At 47.6% G+C, this 19,119-nt stretch overlaps 1 protein-coding gene across 5 annotated transcripts; it reads right to left on the reverse strand.

Annotated features, from left to right (window-relative positions):
* Positions 1 to 153: 153 nt before the first annotated feature.
* Positions 154 to 11,810, reverse strand: MKS1 (MKS transition zone complex subunit 1). 5 transcript variants are annotated; one of them, XM_088828612.1, is made up of 18 exons: positions 11,660 to 11,810; positions 11,131 to 11,240; positions 9,841 to 9,911; positions 9,246 to 9,401; positions 8,096 to 8,193; positions 7,763 to 7,891; positions 7,398 to 7,502; positions 7,086 to 7,194; positions 6,516 to 6,572; positions 5,245 to 5,287; positions 4,921 to 4,986; positions 3,059 to 3,162; positions 2,660 to 2,729; positions 2,457 to 2,564; positions 1,656 to 1,789; positions 1,072 to 1,154; positions 890 to 987; positions 154 to 780 (listed from the first exon to the last, which is right to left on the reverse strand). In XM_088828612.1, exons 1-18 carry the CDS (start codon positions 11,737 to 11,739, stop codon positions 689 to 691), a joined length of 1,713 nt encoding a protein of 570 aa, XP_088684738.1. In that variant the 5' UTR covers positions 11,740 to 11,810; the 3' UTR covers positions 154 to 688. The 5 variants fall into 5 exon arrangements, with proteins under 5 accessions (XP_088684738.1, XP_055255354.2, XP_088684737.1 ...); XM_055399379.2 differs by having other exon boundaries at positions 3,059 to 3,129; positions 6,516 to 6,632; XM_088828611.1 differs by having other exon boundaries at positions 6,516 to 6,632.
* Between the last annotated feature and the right edge of the window lie 7,309 nt (positions 11,811 to 19,119).

Below are 19,119 nucleotides of genomic sequence, written 5' to 3' on the forward strand. Positions count from 1 at the left end.
AGACCCTTCTGGGGGCTGAGTTTGGAGAATCCAAAGAAACCCTGGAGTAGGAAAAGGCAGGGAAGGGTGGCAGTGTTAGGGGCCACGACATTAAGGAGAATACCTCGGCCATGCCAGAGACTTGAGCAGAAAACAAGCTGATGGAACGTCAGATGGTAGAAAACATTTTTATGTACAAAAGACTAAATAAAAGCTACTAGCCAGCTAGAAGAAAGGACTGGACACTGCCTTCAGCCTTCATTTACTCCAGCAGCCAGCCCCCCTGGCAGGAAGAGGAGGCTGGGCTCCCGGGCTAGGGATGGAAGACCTCCCTTGCCTGCCTTCTCTCTCGGGCCCCCAAGTGTGCAGCAGGTGCAAAGCAGGATGGACCACTGCGCTCTGCCCCCGAGACCCAGACATAGGTCAGAGTGCAGGCGGCACCGAGGACAGAGGTAACTCTGGCCTTATCCCCAAATGGGTCTCAACCCTGAAATGCCTGTCCTTTTGTGAGGGGCGCGTGCAGCGGCTGCCATATCAAGAGGGGACCACCTGTGGGCATTTGGCAGCTGAAGAGCAGGTGGGGGGTCAGGATTCTCAGCTCCTCTGGTTCTCAGCAGGTCAGCGGGGTCTCTAACCAGAAAGACGAAGAGGTGGCAGGGCCTGGGCTGTGGTGGGTATCACTCATCGCAGAGGGCAGGGCTGCAGCAAGCTAGGAGACCGAGGTTTCTGAGGGGCTCACAAGGTCCTGGGGGAGGCTTTCTCGGGCCTCCTGCATACGGCGCCGGGCTCGCCGAAAGGCCTCTGTGAGGGAAGCAGACATGGAGTCAGGACCACGGTGTGGGGGCGATGGGGCCCACGTGGATGTCGGGAGGGGTGGGGTGGCTGGACTTGGGTGGAGGGGGAAGCCTACCCAGCACATTATGAATGGAACTCTGCTGGCTAAATCCCTCCAGACGGTCCAACACACTCCGCATCCTCTTCCGGAGGGAACTTGACTCCATGAAGGCCCTGTGGGGGAGCCGGCCACCTGACCAGGCTGCTCTGCAGCCCTGGGGACCAGGAGCCCTGAGGCAGAGGGCCGGGGCCACTCACCGGGACTGCTGCAGACAGTGCAGGCGGAAGGTGACGCTGCCTGTGGTCTCGGTGCGGAGTCCGAAGCGGCTCAGACGCTCCCCCTGTGGATCCGGTTAGTGTCAGGCTTCAGTTGGTTTCTAGACCCCAGGCACCATGCTGGCCTCACTCCCATTCTTATTCCCATTCTTGGGGAGAACAGGTCTGCTGGGGAAACTTCACCCCCACACCCAAATGCCATCACCTCCTGACTGTCATTCAAGGAACAGTCCAGCCTCGTTTGAGAATTAGCAGTCTTCTAAGAAGCCGGCTGACCCTCTGCTTCCTCAGCTCTCAGGGATGGGCTGGGGGAGGGGGCCGGTTACTCTGATGGGGACCAGGGGAAACCTCTAAGTGTCCTACTTCTCAGAGCTCTCCTAGGAGCGCAGTGACGTCTGTATGTGCTTCAAGATGTGGCTGAGATTTCCCACTGGAGCCACAGAAAGGAAGAGACTAAGCACTGACGAAGCAACGAACGGGTAACGGGCCTTAACCCAGACTGCAGCTTTCCCAGAAGACAGGGACGTAACTTCCCAGGGTGAAATCCACGCAGAGACAAAAGTCACCTTGAAGGTTCCTGGTATCCACATGTAGGAGAGGTCCTCCAGCTCCAGAGAGCCACCAATGAAAAACCTCCGCAGTTCAGCCACCGGGCTGAGCTCCAAGGGCCTCCAGGTGGAGACCGTCAGGGTGTGAGAGCCTGGGCAGAAGAGTATGCAGCCAGGGCTGGAAAGGGCCCGTGGTCCCCCGCGGACTCCCTAGCAGCGACACGGGCCATGCCACCACTAGAACACCTGGTCCGGGAATGGCCTGACTTCTAGTGAAGGTCACCACGGAGGTTTAGGGGACCCACGTGGGAATCAATCAGACAGAAGCTCAGATCTCAGCTCTGCCAGTTACTACCTGGGCGCCGGGGCAAGTTTCTCAGCCTCCCTGAGCCTTATTCTCCTTGTCTAGTAAAACGGAAATAATACCAACACCTAGGCCTCAAAGAGTGGTGGGGAGAATTAAACGAGAAGCACTCAGCACACTGCCTGGCACACAAGAGAAGACAGTGGTTATTATTTCAAAAGGAACGGTGATCCGCTAAGTACATGTCTGTTCAGAGCCCATCTTGACACAGGCTGCTCCCCCAAGGCTGCAGGTGAAATCAGAGGAGCCGGGATCAGAGCCCAGAGCTGCTCAGCTGTCTCTTAACAGAGACGGAAAATGCCCTCAAAAGGAGCACAGAATCTTGCAAGTTAAGTGCTTCTAGTTCCCAGTCATCCCCGCTTCTCCCAGGAAGTGGTCGAGTCCTCGGAAGCGTCAGCCTTGCGTCTAGGAGCGGGGGCAGGAGGGCCGCATGCAGGGCAGGGACGAGAGGTCACCTGGGGTGGCGGGCAGCACCACAGCCCCGTAGCCTTCCACACGGTACCGCTGCCAGAAGTCCAGCGAGAGGACCTCGCAGTAGAGCACGGGCCACTCTGGGAGCGCGCCTGCGGAGGGGAGAAGCAGCCAGGTCCCAGGAGGCCCCCATGGGAGAGGGCGCGTCCGAGGAGCCCCAAGGCCGAGGAACGGCCAGGCCACTCACCGACAGATTCGTCCTCGTGCAGGAAGGAGGCCTCGAACGTGAAAGGGTAGGAGAAGTAGGCCACATTATCCTAAAAAGGAGGACTGTTGTTTTATATTCGGTGCCACGGAGTGACAAGGCCTCACTTGGCATTCATCTTTCCTGTGGCCAGTGACAAGGTCACGGTCCCAGTGGAAAAGGAAAAACTATCACTCCACACAGGAAATAAGAGGCTAAGAGGGGAAGGGATACCCAAACACAAGCTGCTGCCATTCTCCAAAAGGCAGGCGGCCCTGCAGGGCCCACAGCAAAGCGCCAGAACCAGCTCTGGAGTTCTCCCTGGGCTGTCAGCCCGATTATCTTTGGATATCATGCCAGGAGCAGCCCTGTTCCCTCCAAGTGCCCCTCTTGTTGCCATACCATGCCCCGGGACTTGGTGGCACAGGTCTGTGTTATTCCTGAGAGCTGCTGGAACGCCGGGCTTGACCAGTCTAAAAGCCAAAGACCACACAGGGTAAGGCGACCTGGGAGGAAGGCGAGCAGGTGAAAGAAACACAAAGCTCCTTTCTGCACTCGGTCACTCGTGCACGGACCATCACTCACGCCACGTTCACTGGGCCCATTGTGTGCTACGACTGGTCCCTGGGGACATTTCAGTGACCGGACAGAGAAGCTTCCTGTCTCTCATGGGGCTGACCTTCTAGCTGGGGGTGGAAAGGGGCACAGAGAACCAACCAACCAACGACAGACCATCAGGGAGTGATGAAAGCTAAATACAAAACAGCGTGAAGAGACGGAGAGGCCTGGAGGCCCATTTAGGGATGCTGAGGGACCACTCAGAGGTGACACTTAGGCTGAGACCTAAACTGAAGCAGAACCAGTCGTGCAAAGATAGGATACAAGAGGTTCCGGACAGAGGAAAGGGAACTGAAAAGGCCCGAGAGTGGGAATGAACTTGGCCTGTTGAGGAACAGGAAGCACAACTGGAATGTTATAAGGGAGAGATAGGCCGGGGCCACCCTTTCAGGGAATGGGGTCTGGACTTTGCTCAAAGTGGGAAGGGAAGCTGTTGGGGCTCTAAGTTGAAGAGAGACACAGCCGGTTTACATTTTATAGGCTCGGTTAGGCTGTGATGTGTGTGGCAAATGAAACATAAGGGGGGCTTCCCTGGTGGCTCAATGATAAAGAATCCACCTGCCGATGCAGGAGACACAGGTTTGGTCCCTGGTCCGGGAAGATCCCACAGGCTGAGGAGAAACTAAGCCTGTGCACCAGAACTACTGCGTCCATGCTCCAGAGCCCGGGAGCCGTGGCTACTGAAGCCTCAGTGCCCCAGAGCCCGTGCTCCGCGACAAGAGAAACCACTGCCATGAGAAGCCCAAGCAGCGCAACTAGAGGAGCCCCTGCAGCAAGGAGGACCCAGCACAGCTGAAAATACATAAATAAATAAACATTATTGTAAGAAAGAAAAGAAACATAAGAGCAAGACAGGAGGCAAGAGGATAAATTAGACACTTAATGCTTTGGCCCAAGTATGAGATGATGGTGGTTTGGTCCAGGGTCCTCAAGAGAACAGGTAATTCAGGACATCTTCAGGAAACAGACCTGACAGGAATTGCTGATGGCATGAATGGTGGTAAGGAGCTAGAGAAAGTGGGGAATCAAGGATGTCTCTTACATTCCTGGTATTAGAAACCAAGGGGATGACACTGTAGTTCTGCTAAGATGGAGAAGACTGTGATGGCAGGTTTGCGGCAAGAGGAGGAATCAAGGATGCTTTGGGTCACGTTAAGCAGAAACATCAAACAGGTAAGTGGGCAGAGTCTGGAATTCAGGGAAGAGGCTAAGACTAGCCAGACAAGTCTGGGAGTCTGAGACACACGCACAGAACTGAAGCCACAGGAAGGATGAGGCTACCAGAAAGACTGTGGAGAGACAGAAACAGAAGGCCAGGCCCGCCTTGGATCCTCTAGTAGTGTTAGGTCAACAGCAGATGAGGAAACAGCCAAGGAGGCTGCTGAGCCAGCAGCGAGACAGCAGAGAGGAGCACGGGGCCCAAAGGCAAGAGGAGAGAGCCAGGAGGGAAAGCGAGCTGCGGCAAGTGAGAGACCAAGGAGGGCAAAGGCAGACACGTCCCCACAGGGTTTCACATCCTGGAAGTGACCTATGACCTTGAAAAGAACGGTAACAATTTCAGCGGAGGAGTGGGGTAGGAAACCTGACCAAATGCTTCTGGAAAACTGTCAGAGGGGTAAAAAGAGAGACTTGTAAATACTACTTACTAGAAGCTGGCAACTCCACAAAGAAGTGGACATAGAGGTTGTCATACTCATAGCCTTGCGCTGAAACTTAGAAGACAGGAAACGGTTTCAGTTTGTTGCCCTATCACCCCTAATGCCTGACCCAGTCCTGCAGGGCCTACCCGCTTGTGGAAGCAAGTCCCCGAGGGCCAGAAACTCTCTGTGTTTCCAAGAAAGACTCATGCCTGAGTCTCCCGAGCGCTGCGGACAACCCAAGGCCACCGCTGGGGTGGGGAGGACTATTCCACTGTGCTCTCTCTGGCACTTGCCAAGCCTCAGGGGACCTCTGTCTGGTAAGACACTTACCCACCTCTCCATTCACGAAGAGCCGGAGGGCACCTGGTACAGTCTGGGGTAGAGAGAAGTGGGGACAGGTCAGGAGGTCTGAGGGAAGTGACGCCTCTCCTCCAGCCTGTCCATAAACCCCCACAGGACCTGACATGAGACGGCCGATTCTGGCGTGTAACTACCCATGCTTCCTCCCCACCTACCATTTCTCCACAGATCTGTTTCCTTCATTTCTCAAATGCATAATGCAACGGGAAAGCCCCTAATTTAAATGGTGGAGAGGGCAAGAGAGTGTGGGGAACTTATGAGAATGGCCAAGAGAAGCATCCACAGCTGCCCACTGCCCTACAGCAAGAGGCTGGAGACCCCTGCTCCCTCTGGAGGGCTGAGGTCAAGAAACTAGGCAGTTTCCTTTTTAAATTATTTGTGTCTATATCTTATCTAACTTTTTAACACTGAACATCTTTTGCTAGTACAATATAAAAATACTGAAAGCTAATTTTTTACAGACAGAGAGGGAGACCACCGGGTAACTCTAGCCTTGTTTCCAGATCTAGAAATAGAACTCCTGGAATAAGAGAAGACAAAGAACAGGACCACGGGATTATGGACTTAAACTATTCTGTCTTAAAAGCCAAACTATCTGACAAACAGAAATGAGACACCTCCCTCCTTTATGGGGCATGTAGGAAAAATATCTACATTAAGAGCAAGGAAGACATTTTTCATCTTTATACTTATTTATAAAAAAAATTAACGGTTAGATAGCATCACTGACTCAGTGGACATGAATTTGAGCAAACTCCGGGAGACAGTGGAGGACAGGGAAACCTGGCATGCCGTAGTCCATGGGGTCGCAAAGAGTCGGACACGATCGAGCAACTGAACAGTAACAATAAAATTAATTATAAAGTAATACATGAATGCACCACCACTGATAAAAATTCAAAACTACCTAAGCTTAGAGAATAAATAGGAAACATTCCTGACATATCCCTTTCACCCCTCAATAGCCACCTACTGTCTCCCAACTCCACGCCCTTCCCAGAGAAAGCCCCCAGAAGGTGTGTGCCCTTTGAGACCTCTTCCTATGCATCAACAGCTCTATATCAACATGCAACGCTTCAAAAACACAGCAAGGACTATACTCTATGTTAGTTTATACTTTCTGCTTACACTGAAGAGTGCGTCCTAGGGACCTTGAAGAGAGGACCGTCACTCAGCTAGAGTCAGAGTGCTCTGGCTACAGAAACCCAGCTTCTGGTGGTGCAGGGAGCTGGGCTACTCACCGTCTCAAAGTCAGTGCCCACGAGGCTGTTGAGATACTCCTTGTGCCGGCCGTAGAGCTGAGCAAACAAACCACACCGAGGCTCAAGATGCAGTCCCAGCCAGACCAGGGTTCGGGTCTGAATGGGAGGGAGAAATGGGAAACGCCACAGAGAGCCGGGTGCCTAAGCATTCCTGCCACCAACATCCAACAATGAAGCACAGAGGCTCTGGAGTCCACTGGCCTGGACCAACCCGGCTCCCACACTGCTGCAACCTGGGACAGACTGCTTAGCTTCTTGATCTCCACTGCCTCATTTATAAAATGGTCATAAAATAAGCATTCCCTTGAAGGGTTGTGGTACAATCTAAATGAAATTAGGCATGTGAAGGCCCTAGCACAGAGCACAGGCCATGCTCAGATAGATCGTCATAAAGATCTTATAACAGGCTCAAAGCCTTGTGTCTGATAGTTTAGAAGGGCTTCCCAAGTCAGGAGAGGCCGTCAAGAGCAAGACCCGGCCACTGCTGACCCACCCTCAGGCGCGGCCTCAGCTCCCAGCTTTCCGGTTCTCGACTGAATCAGCACTCACATCCTTGAACACACGCTGTTCCCGCTCCTCCTCCTCAGGCTGGGCGAGGGAAGACACGTTGTCAATGGTATACTTCCACAGCTCCTGCTTCTCCCCCTCTGTCTCGATTCTGTAAGGTCAAAGCCACAAAGGGCCTAACTGGGAGAAAAGGAGACGAGGCCTTCCAGACCCAACCCAGGGACAAACTGTCGGCTGGGAACTTAAACGTTAGGAGAGATGAAGGGCTTTCTGAGAACTTCCTCAACTCGAGGCAAGAAGTGAAGCCCAGGAAAGGAATGCTAGTCTCCACCGCCTCTTTCTTCCTCTTCTCACCTGTAGGGCCCTTTGGAGCCAGTGAAGTCAGGTTTTACTGTGACCACTCCATTGCTGTCCACCTTCAGAGTACAGAGGACATGTTCATGCTTCTTATAGCCAAGCCTAGAAACCAGGGGTAACACCAGAGTTCAAGACTGCTGGCCCCATTTCCAGGAAAGAGGACGAGGTATTCAGATCACATCAGGGGAGAAGACAGAGGCTGGGGTGAGAACAGTCAGAGTAAAACATTTCCCTCCAAAGAGGAAGAAGGAAACAAAATCCCTCCCTCCCATATACCTGGGATGACCATAAGAGGAGGATGACGGTTAGCGACAGGACAAAAGGAAGAAGGTCTGAGTTGGGCAGGGAGAAGCTTCACTCACTTTCCACAGGGCCCCAGGTCTGCCATGATGTACATGGTCTGAAGAGGGGTGTTGATGACATGGTTGTTCCTGATGAATTCTTCTGAGGGCTCCCAGGTGACGATTCGTGACTTAAGAATGCCACCTTCCCTGTGAGACACCACAGGGAGGGTCACTTCCCTGGCACCCCCTGAAGAGCCTGAAGGAAGAATGCAAGGGAGCACACCCAGGAGGACCACAGGGGAGCACTCCCCTGCAGAGCGGGACACATGCGTCAGTGAGCACATGGAGAACACAGGCACAGGAGGAACACGGGGACCTCCCCAGTCCAGCCCCGTACACACGTGTACTCACATCCCTCGCCTGTCCTGCCGCCGCCGCCTGACATTGGCCATTCGCTCGACCAAGAAGGACGGCATTTCACTGGCTGCGGTGGTCATTTTCTGACAGTGCTGGGAAAACAGAGCAGCTTGGTATAAGCCAGCTGCTCAGGGCCACGTGGGACCAAGCACCTGGAGGGAAATCTTCCTTCTGAAACCTCACAGGACCTTAAGAGTGCAGCCACCTCACAACAGCACACACTGATGGAGAGCGCAGTGACACAAACAGCTCAGAGAAGAGCCAGACCAAGCCCTGATTTGCCCTAAGGTTGTAGCAGCACATTATTCTTGAGAAATGAGTCTGTAGTCTGTAAACTCGTACCAACAGAGTTGGGTGAGTCTACCTGGTAGATGCTGACATCACTAGGTGGTTGGAAGATGCTGAATGTAACACAAGTATTCCATGAAAAACCCTCCCACAGGTAACTGAACACTAACTGTAATTTTCCTTTCTTTATCAAAACAGACAACCTAAATTCTCCATGCTACCAACCCACGACTTCCAGAAACATTCACTTAATGTCTGGCTTAGAAATTTACAGGCTCATAGACAAAAATCAGAAAATATAGGCTCTCCCCTCCTTCAAGGAGTTTATAATCTCACTGAGAAGACAGAACATATCATACAGTGACTGAAGAAAATCTAAAACGAGGCCACAAGGGTATGCTGTCATCGGCAAACTGAGGACATAAGCCATTCCCTACACAGTACTGAATTCCTCTTCAAATCTGTATGCTCGGTTTTGGCTGAATCCCATGATGAACTTAAGCTAGATGGCTCTAGATTCCATCCACCTATCTGATCTCACGATGCATGGGGAAAGCAAACCTAGTGGCTGCTCCCCGCAGCATGTAGTCTGCAAGCCTAGCATTAGAGACACTGCCGGCTCCTGAAGTCCCTCCAGCAGGTAGGGCAAGGAGCAGCAGCCACACCACCCACAGACTGTGCCCACCTACCTACTCCAGCCTGGCTGCCAGAAACACATGAAATTCCTAGACAGGCTCACTTAACAGGCTTCTGAGTTAAAACACCAGGCCAGAAAGCCAGGGGGAAACAAAGGTGAAGGGAGCTACAGAGCTTAGGTAAGTCTACCTGAGTCTGTCTACTTGGGAAAGAATGATACCTCCTCCAAACTGGTGTATCTATCAGAGTCAGTGTAGGTAAAGATCCGTCGGTTCTTCCTGCCACCTGAATCTTCCAGCTTCAGAATCTCCTGACGGTACTGATGATCCAAAGGGCTCTGACAGGCTGCTTCATTCTGGTACAGATCTACTTCAAACTGAGGTGACAAAGAAACAGAGTTCCACTGAGAATATTTTAATTTTGTCGCTACAACTGTTTGGTCAAATAACATTTATCATGATGTTTTATCTAAACCAATGGAGGACAGAAAAGCCAGCGAAGGTTAGAGCTATAAGGAACCAGAGCCACAGTCTAACTCAATTCTGCTGTTATAGAACTGACATACCAAGACAGTAATTCTGCTGTTTCGGTATGTGGCCCAGAGGTGAAAAGCATGTTACTCAAGATCATAAAACTGGCTAGTGGCAGGCACTACATTACACTGATCCCGCACACACAGCAGTGGAAAGTATAAACTGTTGTAACCTTTCTGGAAATGAGTTTGGCGATGTGTATCAGGAACCTTTCCCTGCAACCAGGCAGGTGGACGTGGACCAGGAGCAGGGAGACTGAGCAGACAAGGGACACTAGCCCACCTGGCTGAAGAGCTTCTCTTGCCACCCAATCACAATCTCCTCCTCTTCTTCTTCCTCTGGGCGGTGTCCACCTCCAAAGAAAACAGAGTCAGTCAAATGTTTGAGCCCAACTCACACCACCTCTTGCTCTCTGGTTGGTTATAACCAAAGTCTATGCTCTTATATTTGCCACAAAACCAGGCGGAGTTCACTGATCATGAAGTACTCACTCTAGAGAGGCAGCAGATATGTGCAGAAGCCAAGATTAAGACCCAAGAAGTTTTAATCACCCCTCTAACTTTAATAAAAGAAATCATGTCCTCCAGGAATTATTTAATCTAATTCAGAGTCAAGAGCTGAAATTTAGATATAGGCTGAACAGCTCTTTCTCAATCCCAATTGTCTACATTTGCTAGACAGGAACCCTGGCATTTTTATCTTCACTATTTCTGAAGCTATAAATCTAGAATCACAAATACTGTAACCTTAAGAGACCAAGTATTAACAGAGAAAAGGAAAGATATATAAGTGATTTTTTTAAAAGAACCAAATCTAATATGTACACTCCTAGATGAGTATGCCTTTTTCAAAGATATATGCTTCAAAACCCACCAGCTCATTCTTTTGCCCAGGAATATTTCTGAACAGAAACAACAAAAGCAAACAGACTAGTGACCTAACACAAACACATCTGTCTTCTCTTTCTCACTTTTCTGGCTTCTCAGAGAAGGAAAACGGCTAGAACACAGATAATACTAATATGTACATTTTCTGGGACTTCCCTGGTAGTCCTGTGGTTGCATTGCAGGGGGCATGGGTTCCATCCCAACAGGAAAAACTAAGATCCTACATGCCACACAGCAAAGTTTAAAAAAAAAAAAATGCATTTTCCAAGCAGACCCAAATGTTTAACTTGTTTTTAAAAAGTGTTTAAATTGTAAGTTTCGAGTTTGGAGTGATATTTTCTCTTAGGAAAATAAAATGTCAGAAATGGCATTTGAGTTTCGAGGTAAATTTATAATATACCCAAAGCACGGTATTTGCTATTTCACTACATTTGACCACAGTTCAGATCAGCTTCTTAATGACAGGAATCACTTCTTGAATTCAATTTTCACACAACATAATGTAGTAGTTAAAACTGCCTGGGGTCAAATTCTGACTTCAACAGTTAGCAGCCCGGTGACCTTGGACAAGAAACCTAACCTCTCTATACTTTTTCTCAGACTATAGACCTGGGTCTACTCTGCCTTAAGAGGTAACCTCCCTTCCCCAGATCCCTAAGGGGCCCCATCACCACCATACACCCACTGGCCGTTGGGTGAGGCCTAAAAGTGGCCAAGTCTATGAGATCCTTCCCCAGCTGGGCAGCAGGCTGGCAATGGAGGTAGTTGCTTGATGTGATTCTTTGCAGGTGGACTCTGCCAGGAAAAGAGAAGCCCAAAATACTGTTACAAGACACATAAGCAGGAGACGAACACAGAGCAAGGATGGGGAAACAAAACGCAGAAGAAATTATGGCTACCAAGAGATGTGGCGGCGTGCAGGCAACAGAGGGGAGGGGAGGGGGGCGTGGGGCCCCAGGGAGGAGAGGATGCGAGACTGCATTGGAGGGAGACATAGGGTCCTGAGGAACTTGGGGGGCGTAGGGTCCTGAAAGGGTGAGTCTGGGAAGTTGCGAGTGAAGAGGGTTTCAGGCAGTGAGGGAGACGCGAGGAGACCGGGGTGACAGTGGTCAGTACTGCAAACGGAAGTGAGGGCCCCAGCAAAGGAGAAGTGTAATCCAGGCTCCAATTATCTGAGAGCATAAAAGCACGGGGCTCTGGGGTGATGCGACTACCGGAGGCGGAGGTTGCGCACGGGGTCCCGGGAGCGGTACACGGCCTCTCCGGTGTCAGCGTTCCAGATGGCCTCCGCCATGACAGCTGCGCCGCGCACGACTGCGCCGGAAAGCGCGCCGCCCCGGTTCCCCTGGCAACTGAGACGCCGTCAGGAGCCTGGAACCGGGTTCCCTAGGCGGCGCGGCATAAGCCCCGCCCATTGAGGGCCCGGCCTGGGCTGAGCCCCTTCCCACGCCGGCTTGGGTGGTCCTGCACGGTTGCAGCTGGTCTTGAGTGCGAACAAAGTTCGCTCACACCCAAGGCCGGGCTGGATGCGCTTGACGAATGAGGAAACTAAAGCAGCGCTATCGGCCCCCATTATGTAGATTCAGACAGAAATGGTCGTGGGCCCCAAATCCGAGTGTCCTGAGTTCTCAGCTACTACTTTTCCCACCACACCACACAGTATTACACTGAATTCTGGGACACTTTGGCCTCAAAATCGGTTGACGTGGACTCACAGAATACACCCATTCTTCCCAGAGGAGTGACAGGAGGTGAAGACAGTTACCCAGACATGAAACTATTTTCTTGGAAGCAAACAAAAATGTCAGATTTGTTAATCCTTGGGTTGACATTCACTGAACCAGAGAAAAAAGAAACAAGGAAGCTAGCAGTAAGGAAGGAAAAGATGTCATTATTGCACTGGTCTTTCCCCTGCGTGTGTTATTTCCCGATTTTTAAGCCACCTTAGATACCAAACTGACCTTGAGAAAGGTCAATAAAATGCCGTTCTGAAGACGCCCTTCATTGGGCTGCCAAAGGCGGGACACACCTGTAACCTCGAGTCCGGCTCTCTGGCACCTTGGGGACGGCAGCAGTTATCAACCTTTGTCATTTGCTGCTTCTTGTCCCCTGAACCCAGTTTGATTATACGGCATTGGGAGCCATCAGCAACAAAGCTGCTCTTGTGTAACACTAAAGACTCACTATAACAATAGCCCTATTTATGTAAGATCTAATACAGCCTGGGCTCCCTGTTTATATTGTCCCTAATCCTTCTAGAAATCCCTTAAGTAGGTAGTTGTTATTCTCCTAGCCAGTGAAGTTATTAAAGGCCAGACCTTAAAGGTTGAACTGGAGTGAGTGGTAGAGGAGCTGAGACTCCAGCCCAGGCCTGTCTTTTGAAGCCTGAACACCTTCCACTCTGCTTCACAACCTCTCACCTACCAATTTATTCTGTAAGAGCACACAATCCGCAACCTGGGAAATAGTAATAATTATTTCAACAGGTGAAACCGTGAAGGCAGAATATCAGTTCTTAAGAAAAAAGATCACTCTAATTTTTTCTTTTAAAATTGTGAATATGCAACATTTTTCCATATGAACAACAAATGATAAAGTTGGAGCCTGAACTAGCAGTTTCGTTTTACACCAAATCTAACTGGGAGCAAAGTCAACCTGACATAATTATAAGCAAAGTACTGTATCACATGATATGCAAATATAAGTGATTTGTCTAAGTAACCATAATTAAATTATTTTTATACAGGTAAACTAGATTTTTATTCCCTTTATTTACTGAGATAAATCAGGGTTCTTAAAATTGGGATCCATGAGCGGGAAAGGGAAGGGAGAGAAGCAAGATAGGGGTATGAGATTAGGAGTTAAAAACTACTATATGTAAAATAAATAAGAAATAGAGATATGTTTTATAACACAGGGAAATATATCTATTATTTTGTAATAACTTTAAATGGAATATAATCTATAAAACTATTGAATCCCTGTTTCAGGTTTTACACCTGAAACTAATGATCTAAACTGACTGTGCTGTGCTTAGTCACACAGTCGTGTCTGGCTCTTTGCAGTCCCGCAGACTGTAGCCCGCCATGCTCCTCTGTCCTTGGGGATTCTATAGGCAAGAATACTGGAGAGGGTTGTCAGACCCTCCTCCAGGGAATCTTCCCAACCCAGGAATTGAACCCAGTTCTCCTGCATTACAGGTAGATTTTTTACCATCTGAGCCTCCAGGGAAGCCCAAATCAGCTATACATCAACTAAAAAAAAAACAAAACTACCTAGGGACTTCCCTGGTGATCCAGTGGTTAAGAATCCACCTTGTAATTCAGGGGACATGGGCTTGGTCCTTGGTGTGGGAACTAAGATCCCACATGTCACAGGTCAACTCAGACAACAGGCCACAACTACTGAGCCTTTGCACCACAACTAGAGAATCTATGCACCACAACGAAAGATCCTGCATGGTGCAATAAAGATCCCACGTGCTGCAACCAAGCCCTGATGCAGACAATTTAAACAAACAAACAAGCAAAACACCCTCCTTGAGTTTTGCGGGGGCCATTTTTCTGGAAAGAGTTCGTGGTTTTTATCAGTTTCTGGAAGGTGTTTGTATCCTGACATCAAGATGAGCCTGATCCCCACTATGTTTATGTACTGACATCTTGTTAAAAATGTAAAGTTTGGATTCAGTTCAGTTCAGTTCAGTCGCTCAGTCGTGTCCGACTCTTTGCAACCCCATGAATCACAGCACGCCAGGCCTCCCTGTCCATCACCAACTCCCGGAGTTCACTCAAACTCATGTCCATCGAGTCGGTGATGCCATCCAGCCATCTCATTCTCTGTCGTCCCCTTCTCCTCCCACCCCCAATCCTTCCCAGCATCAGAGTCTTTTCCAGTGAGTCAACTCGTCACATGAGGTGGCCAAAGTACTGAAGTTTCAGCTTTAGCATCAGTCCTTCCAATGAACACCCAGGACTGATCTCCTTTAGAATGGACTGGTTGGATCTCCTTGCAGTCCAAGGGACTCTCAAGAGTCTTCTCCAGCCCCACAGTTCAAAAGCATCAATTCTTCGGTGATCAGCTTTCTTCACAGTCCAACTCTCACATCCATACATGACCACGGGAAAAACCATAACCTTGACTAGACGGACCTTGGTTGGCAAAGTAATGTCTCTGCTTTTTAATATGCTATCTAGGTTGGTCATAACTTTCCTTCCAAGGAGTATGCGTCTTTTAATTTCATGGCTGCAATCAGCATCTGCAGTGATTTTGGAACCCAAAAAAATAAAGTCTGACACTGTTTCCACTGTTTCCCCATCTATTTCCCATGAAGTGATGGGACCAGATGCCATGATCTTCGTTTTCTGAATGTTGAGCTTTAAGCCAACTTTTTCACTCTCCTCTTTCACTTTCATCAAGAGGCCTTTGAGTTCCTCTTCACTTTCTGCCATAAGGGTGGTGTCATCTGCATATCTGAGGTTATTGATATGTCTCCCGGCAATCTTGACTCCAGCTTGTGCTTCCTCCAGCCCAGCGTTCCTCATGATGTACTCTGCATATAAGTTAAATAAGCAGGGTAACAATATACAACCTTGATGGACTCCTTTTCCTATTTGGAACCAGTCTGTTGTTCCATGTCCAGTTCTAACTGTTGTTTCCTGACCTGCATACAGGTTTCTCAACAGGCAGGTCAGGTGGTCTGGTATTCCCATCTCTTTCAGAATTTTCCACAGTTTATTGTGATCCACACAGTCAAAGGCTTTGGCATAGTCAATGAAGCAGAAATAGATGTTTTTCTGGAACTCTCTTGCTTTCTCCATGATCCAGTGGATGTTGGCAATTTGATCTCTGGTGCCTCTGCCTTTTCTAAAACCTACTTGAACATCTGGAAGTTCACAGTTCACATATTGCTGAAGCCTGGCTTAGAGAATTTTGAGCATGACTTTACTAGCATGGGAGAACATAACATAAAGGCCAAAATCCCCTGTACCGTCACCAGCAACCCTTCCTCCCCTATCCCTAATCAGGAACATTCAGAGATGATATTTAGTGTGTTCTCCCTAAAATGGTGCCATTATTTGGATAATTGTTTTGGTTAAAAAACTATTGCACAATCATGAAGGGTAAACATGGCTTCCTTTTCACATGTTTATAAGCCAAGACATTAATTGTATTTCTCAATCTTATGACCAGGAAACGTAGAGCCTGGATTTATGTTCAAGATGTTTTGACTCAACCCTGTGGGCTCTCCTATGAAGTGGGCTGTCTCCTTACAACTACTCCCATTCCCAAGCCCATTTTTTTCTTTCTTAAACTGGTCACATCTGAGCTACATCATAACAGTCCAATCACTCTCTTTCCCCTCTCCAGCTGATACTTTATAACTTAGTTCTTATTCTCACAGAAGAGGAAGAATGTCATATGGTTCTTCCAAAATTCTTTTGTGTCCCACAGTGTCTGTGCTTTGTGCCTAATGACTATCCCTTGAACTGACCTTGGTCCAGAGATGAGATCCTTCTGGAATGGAACAACCTTATGAGGAATAATAGTCTAAACTCTTGCTTTTCTCCCTCTCTCTCTGACTTTGAAGATGGGGGTGAGGGCCTTAAACATACCATAATCATGAACTCCTTATTGCCAAATTCAGACTTAAATTGAAGAAAGTAGGGAAAACCATTAGACCATTCAGATATGACCTAAATCAAATCCCTTATGATTATACAGTGGAAGTAAGAAATAGATTGAAGGGTCTAGATTTGATATATAGAGTGCCTGATGATCTCTGGACGGATGTTCGTGACATTGTACAGGAGACAGGGACCAAGACCATCCCCATGGAAAAGAAATGCAAAAAAGCAAAATGGCTGTCTGAGGAGGCCTTGCAAATAGCTGTGAAAAGAAGAGAAGCGAAAAGCAAAGGAGAAAAGGAAAGATATAAGCATCTGAATGCAGAGTTCCAAAGAATAGCAAGGAGAGATAAGAAAGCCTTCCTCAGCGATCGATGCAAAGAAATAGAGGAAAACAACAGAATAGGAAAAACAAGAGATCTTTTCAAGAAAATTAGAGATATCAGGGGAACATTTCATGCAAAGATGGGCTCGATAAAGGACAGAAATGGTATGGACCTAACAGAAGCAGAAGATATTAAGAAGAGGTGGCAAGAATACACAGAAGAACTGTACAAAAAAGATCTTCACGACCAAGATAATCACGATGGCGTGATCACTCACCTGGAACCAGACATCTTGGAATGTGAAGTCAAGTGGGCCTTACAGAGCATCACAACGAACAAAGCTAGTGGAGGTGATGGAATTCCAATTGAGCTATTTCAAATCCTGAAAGATGATGCTGTGAAAGTGCTGCACTCAATATGTCAGCAAATTTGGAAAACTCAGCAATGGCCACAGGACTGGAAAAGGTCAGTCTTCATTCCAATCCCAAAGAAAGGGAATGCCAAAGAATGCTCAAACTACCGCACAATTGCACTCATCTAACATGGTAGTAAAGTCATGCTCAAAATTCTCCAAGCCAGGCTTCAGCAATATATGAATCGTGAACTTCCAGATGTTCAAGCAGGTTTTAGAAAAGGCAGAGGCACCAGAGAAGAAATTGCCAACATCCGCTGGATCATGGAGAAAGCAAGAGAGTTCCAGAAAAACATCTATTTCTGCTTCATTGACTATGCCAAAGCCTTTGACTGTGTGGATCACAATAAACTGTGGAAAATTCTGAAAGAGATGGGAATACCAGACCACCTGACCTGCCTGTTGAGAAACCTGTATGCAGGTCAGGAAACAACAGTTAGAACTGGACATGGAACAACAGACTGATTCCAAATAGGAAAAGGAGTCCATCAAGGTTGTATATTGTTACCCTGCTTATTTAACTTATATGCAGAGTACATCATGAGGAACGCTGCGCTGGAAGAAGCACAAGCTGGAATCAAGATTGCCGGGAGAAATATCAATAACCTCAGATATGCAGATGACACCACCCTTATGGCAGAAAGTGAAGAGGAACTCAAAGGCCTCTTGATGAAAGTGAAAGAGGAGAGTGAAAAGGTTGGCTTAAAGCTCAACATTCAGAAAACGAAGATCATGGCATCTGGTCCCATCACTTCATGGGAAATTGATGGGGAAACAGTGGAAACAGTGTCAGACTTTATTTTTTGGGGCTCCCAAATCACTGCAGATGCTGATTGCAGCCATGAAATTAAAAGATGCTTACTCCTTGGAAGGAAAGTTATGACCAGCCTAGATAGCATATTAAAAAGCAGAGACATTACTTTGCCAACCAAGGTCCGTCTAGTCAAGGCTATGGTTTTTCCTGTGGTCATGTATGGATGTGAGAGTTGGACTGTGAAGAAAGCTGATCGCCGAAGAATTGATGCTTTTGAACTGTGGGGCTGGAGAAGACTCTTGAGAGTCCCTTGGACTGCAAGGAGATCCAACCAGTCCATTCTAAAGGAGATCAGTCCTGGGTGTTCATTGGAAGGACTGATGCTAAAGCTGAAACTCCAATACTTTGGCCACCTCATGCGACAAGTTGACTCACTGGAAAAGAGTCTGATACTAGGAGGGATTGGGTGTAGGAGGAGACGGGGACGACAGAGAATGAGATGGCTGGATGGCATCACCGACTCGATGGACATGAGTTTGAGTGAACTCCGGGAGTTGGTGATGGACAGGGAGGCCTGGTGTGCTGTGGTTCATGGGGTCGCAGAGAGTCGGACACGACTAAGCGACTGAACTGAACTGAAAGCAGAGATTGTCAGACTGGATAAAAATCAAGATCTGACTGTATGCTGTCCATGAGAAACTGACTTTAAATATAAAGACATTCATAATTTAAAAATTAAAAAAATAAGGAAATCTTGCTATTTGTGACAACATGGTTGTGAGAGTATTATGCTGAGTAAGGTTATTATGCTGAATGAATAAAGGTCACAGAAAGATAAATACTTTCATTTCATTTAAATGTGGAGTCTAAAAACTAAAACAAGTAAACAAACACAGCAAAATAGAAACAGAATTATAGAACAAATAGGAGGTTTCAGGGAGAGGGAAGGAAAGAAATAGGGAAGCAGATTAAGAAATACAAACTTCTAATTGCAAGGGAAACTAGTCATGAGTTTGAAATGTACAATGTGGGGAATATAGTCAATAATTATGTAATATTGTATGATGAGAGGTCATAACTAAACTTATCATGTTGATCATTTTGAAATGTATAGAAATATCAAACCACTGTTGAATAACAGAAACTAATATAGTGTTGTAGTTCAGTTATATTTCAAAAACAAACTCATAGAAAAAGAGATCAAATTTGTGTGTATCAGAAGTGGGGGATAGAGAGAGGGGAAATTGGATTCAGACACTCAAAAGGTGCAAACTTCCAGTTTAAAGAAAAATATGTGTATGGAAAGTACAACATGATAAATAGAGTTAACATTGCTGTGCATTACATATGAAAGTTATTAAGAAGGTAAATCCTAAGCAATCTCATCACAAGGGAAAATATTTTTTCTATTTCTTTAATTTTGTATATGTATTTTTGCATTCTGTAATTTTATATGAGATTATGGATGTTCACTAAACTTACTGATAATTAAGGAAGTATATTTTGTAATGATAAATGTACCAATTCATCAAGAGAACAAAAGAAAACTAAATATTTA

This window comes from Moschus berezovskii, chromosome 20 (genome assembly GCF_049115385.1).
Source record: "Moschus berezovskii isolate FMDL1 chromosome 20, NW_MosBer_1.0, whole genome shotgun sequence".
NCBI classification, from domain to species: Eukaryota; Metazoa; Chordata; class Mammalia; order Artiodactyla; family Moschidae; genus Moschus; species Moschus berezovskii.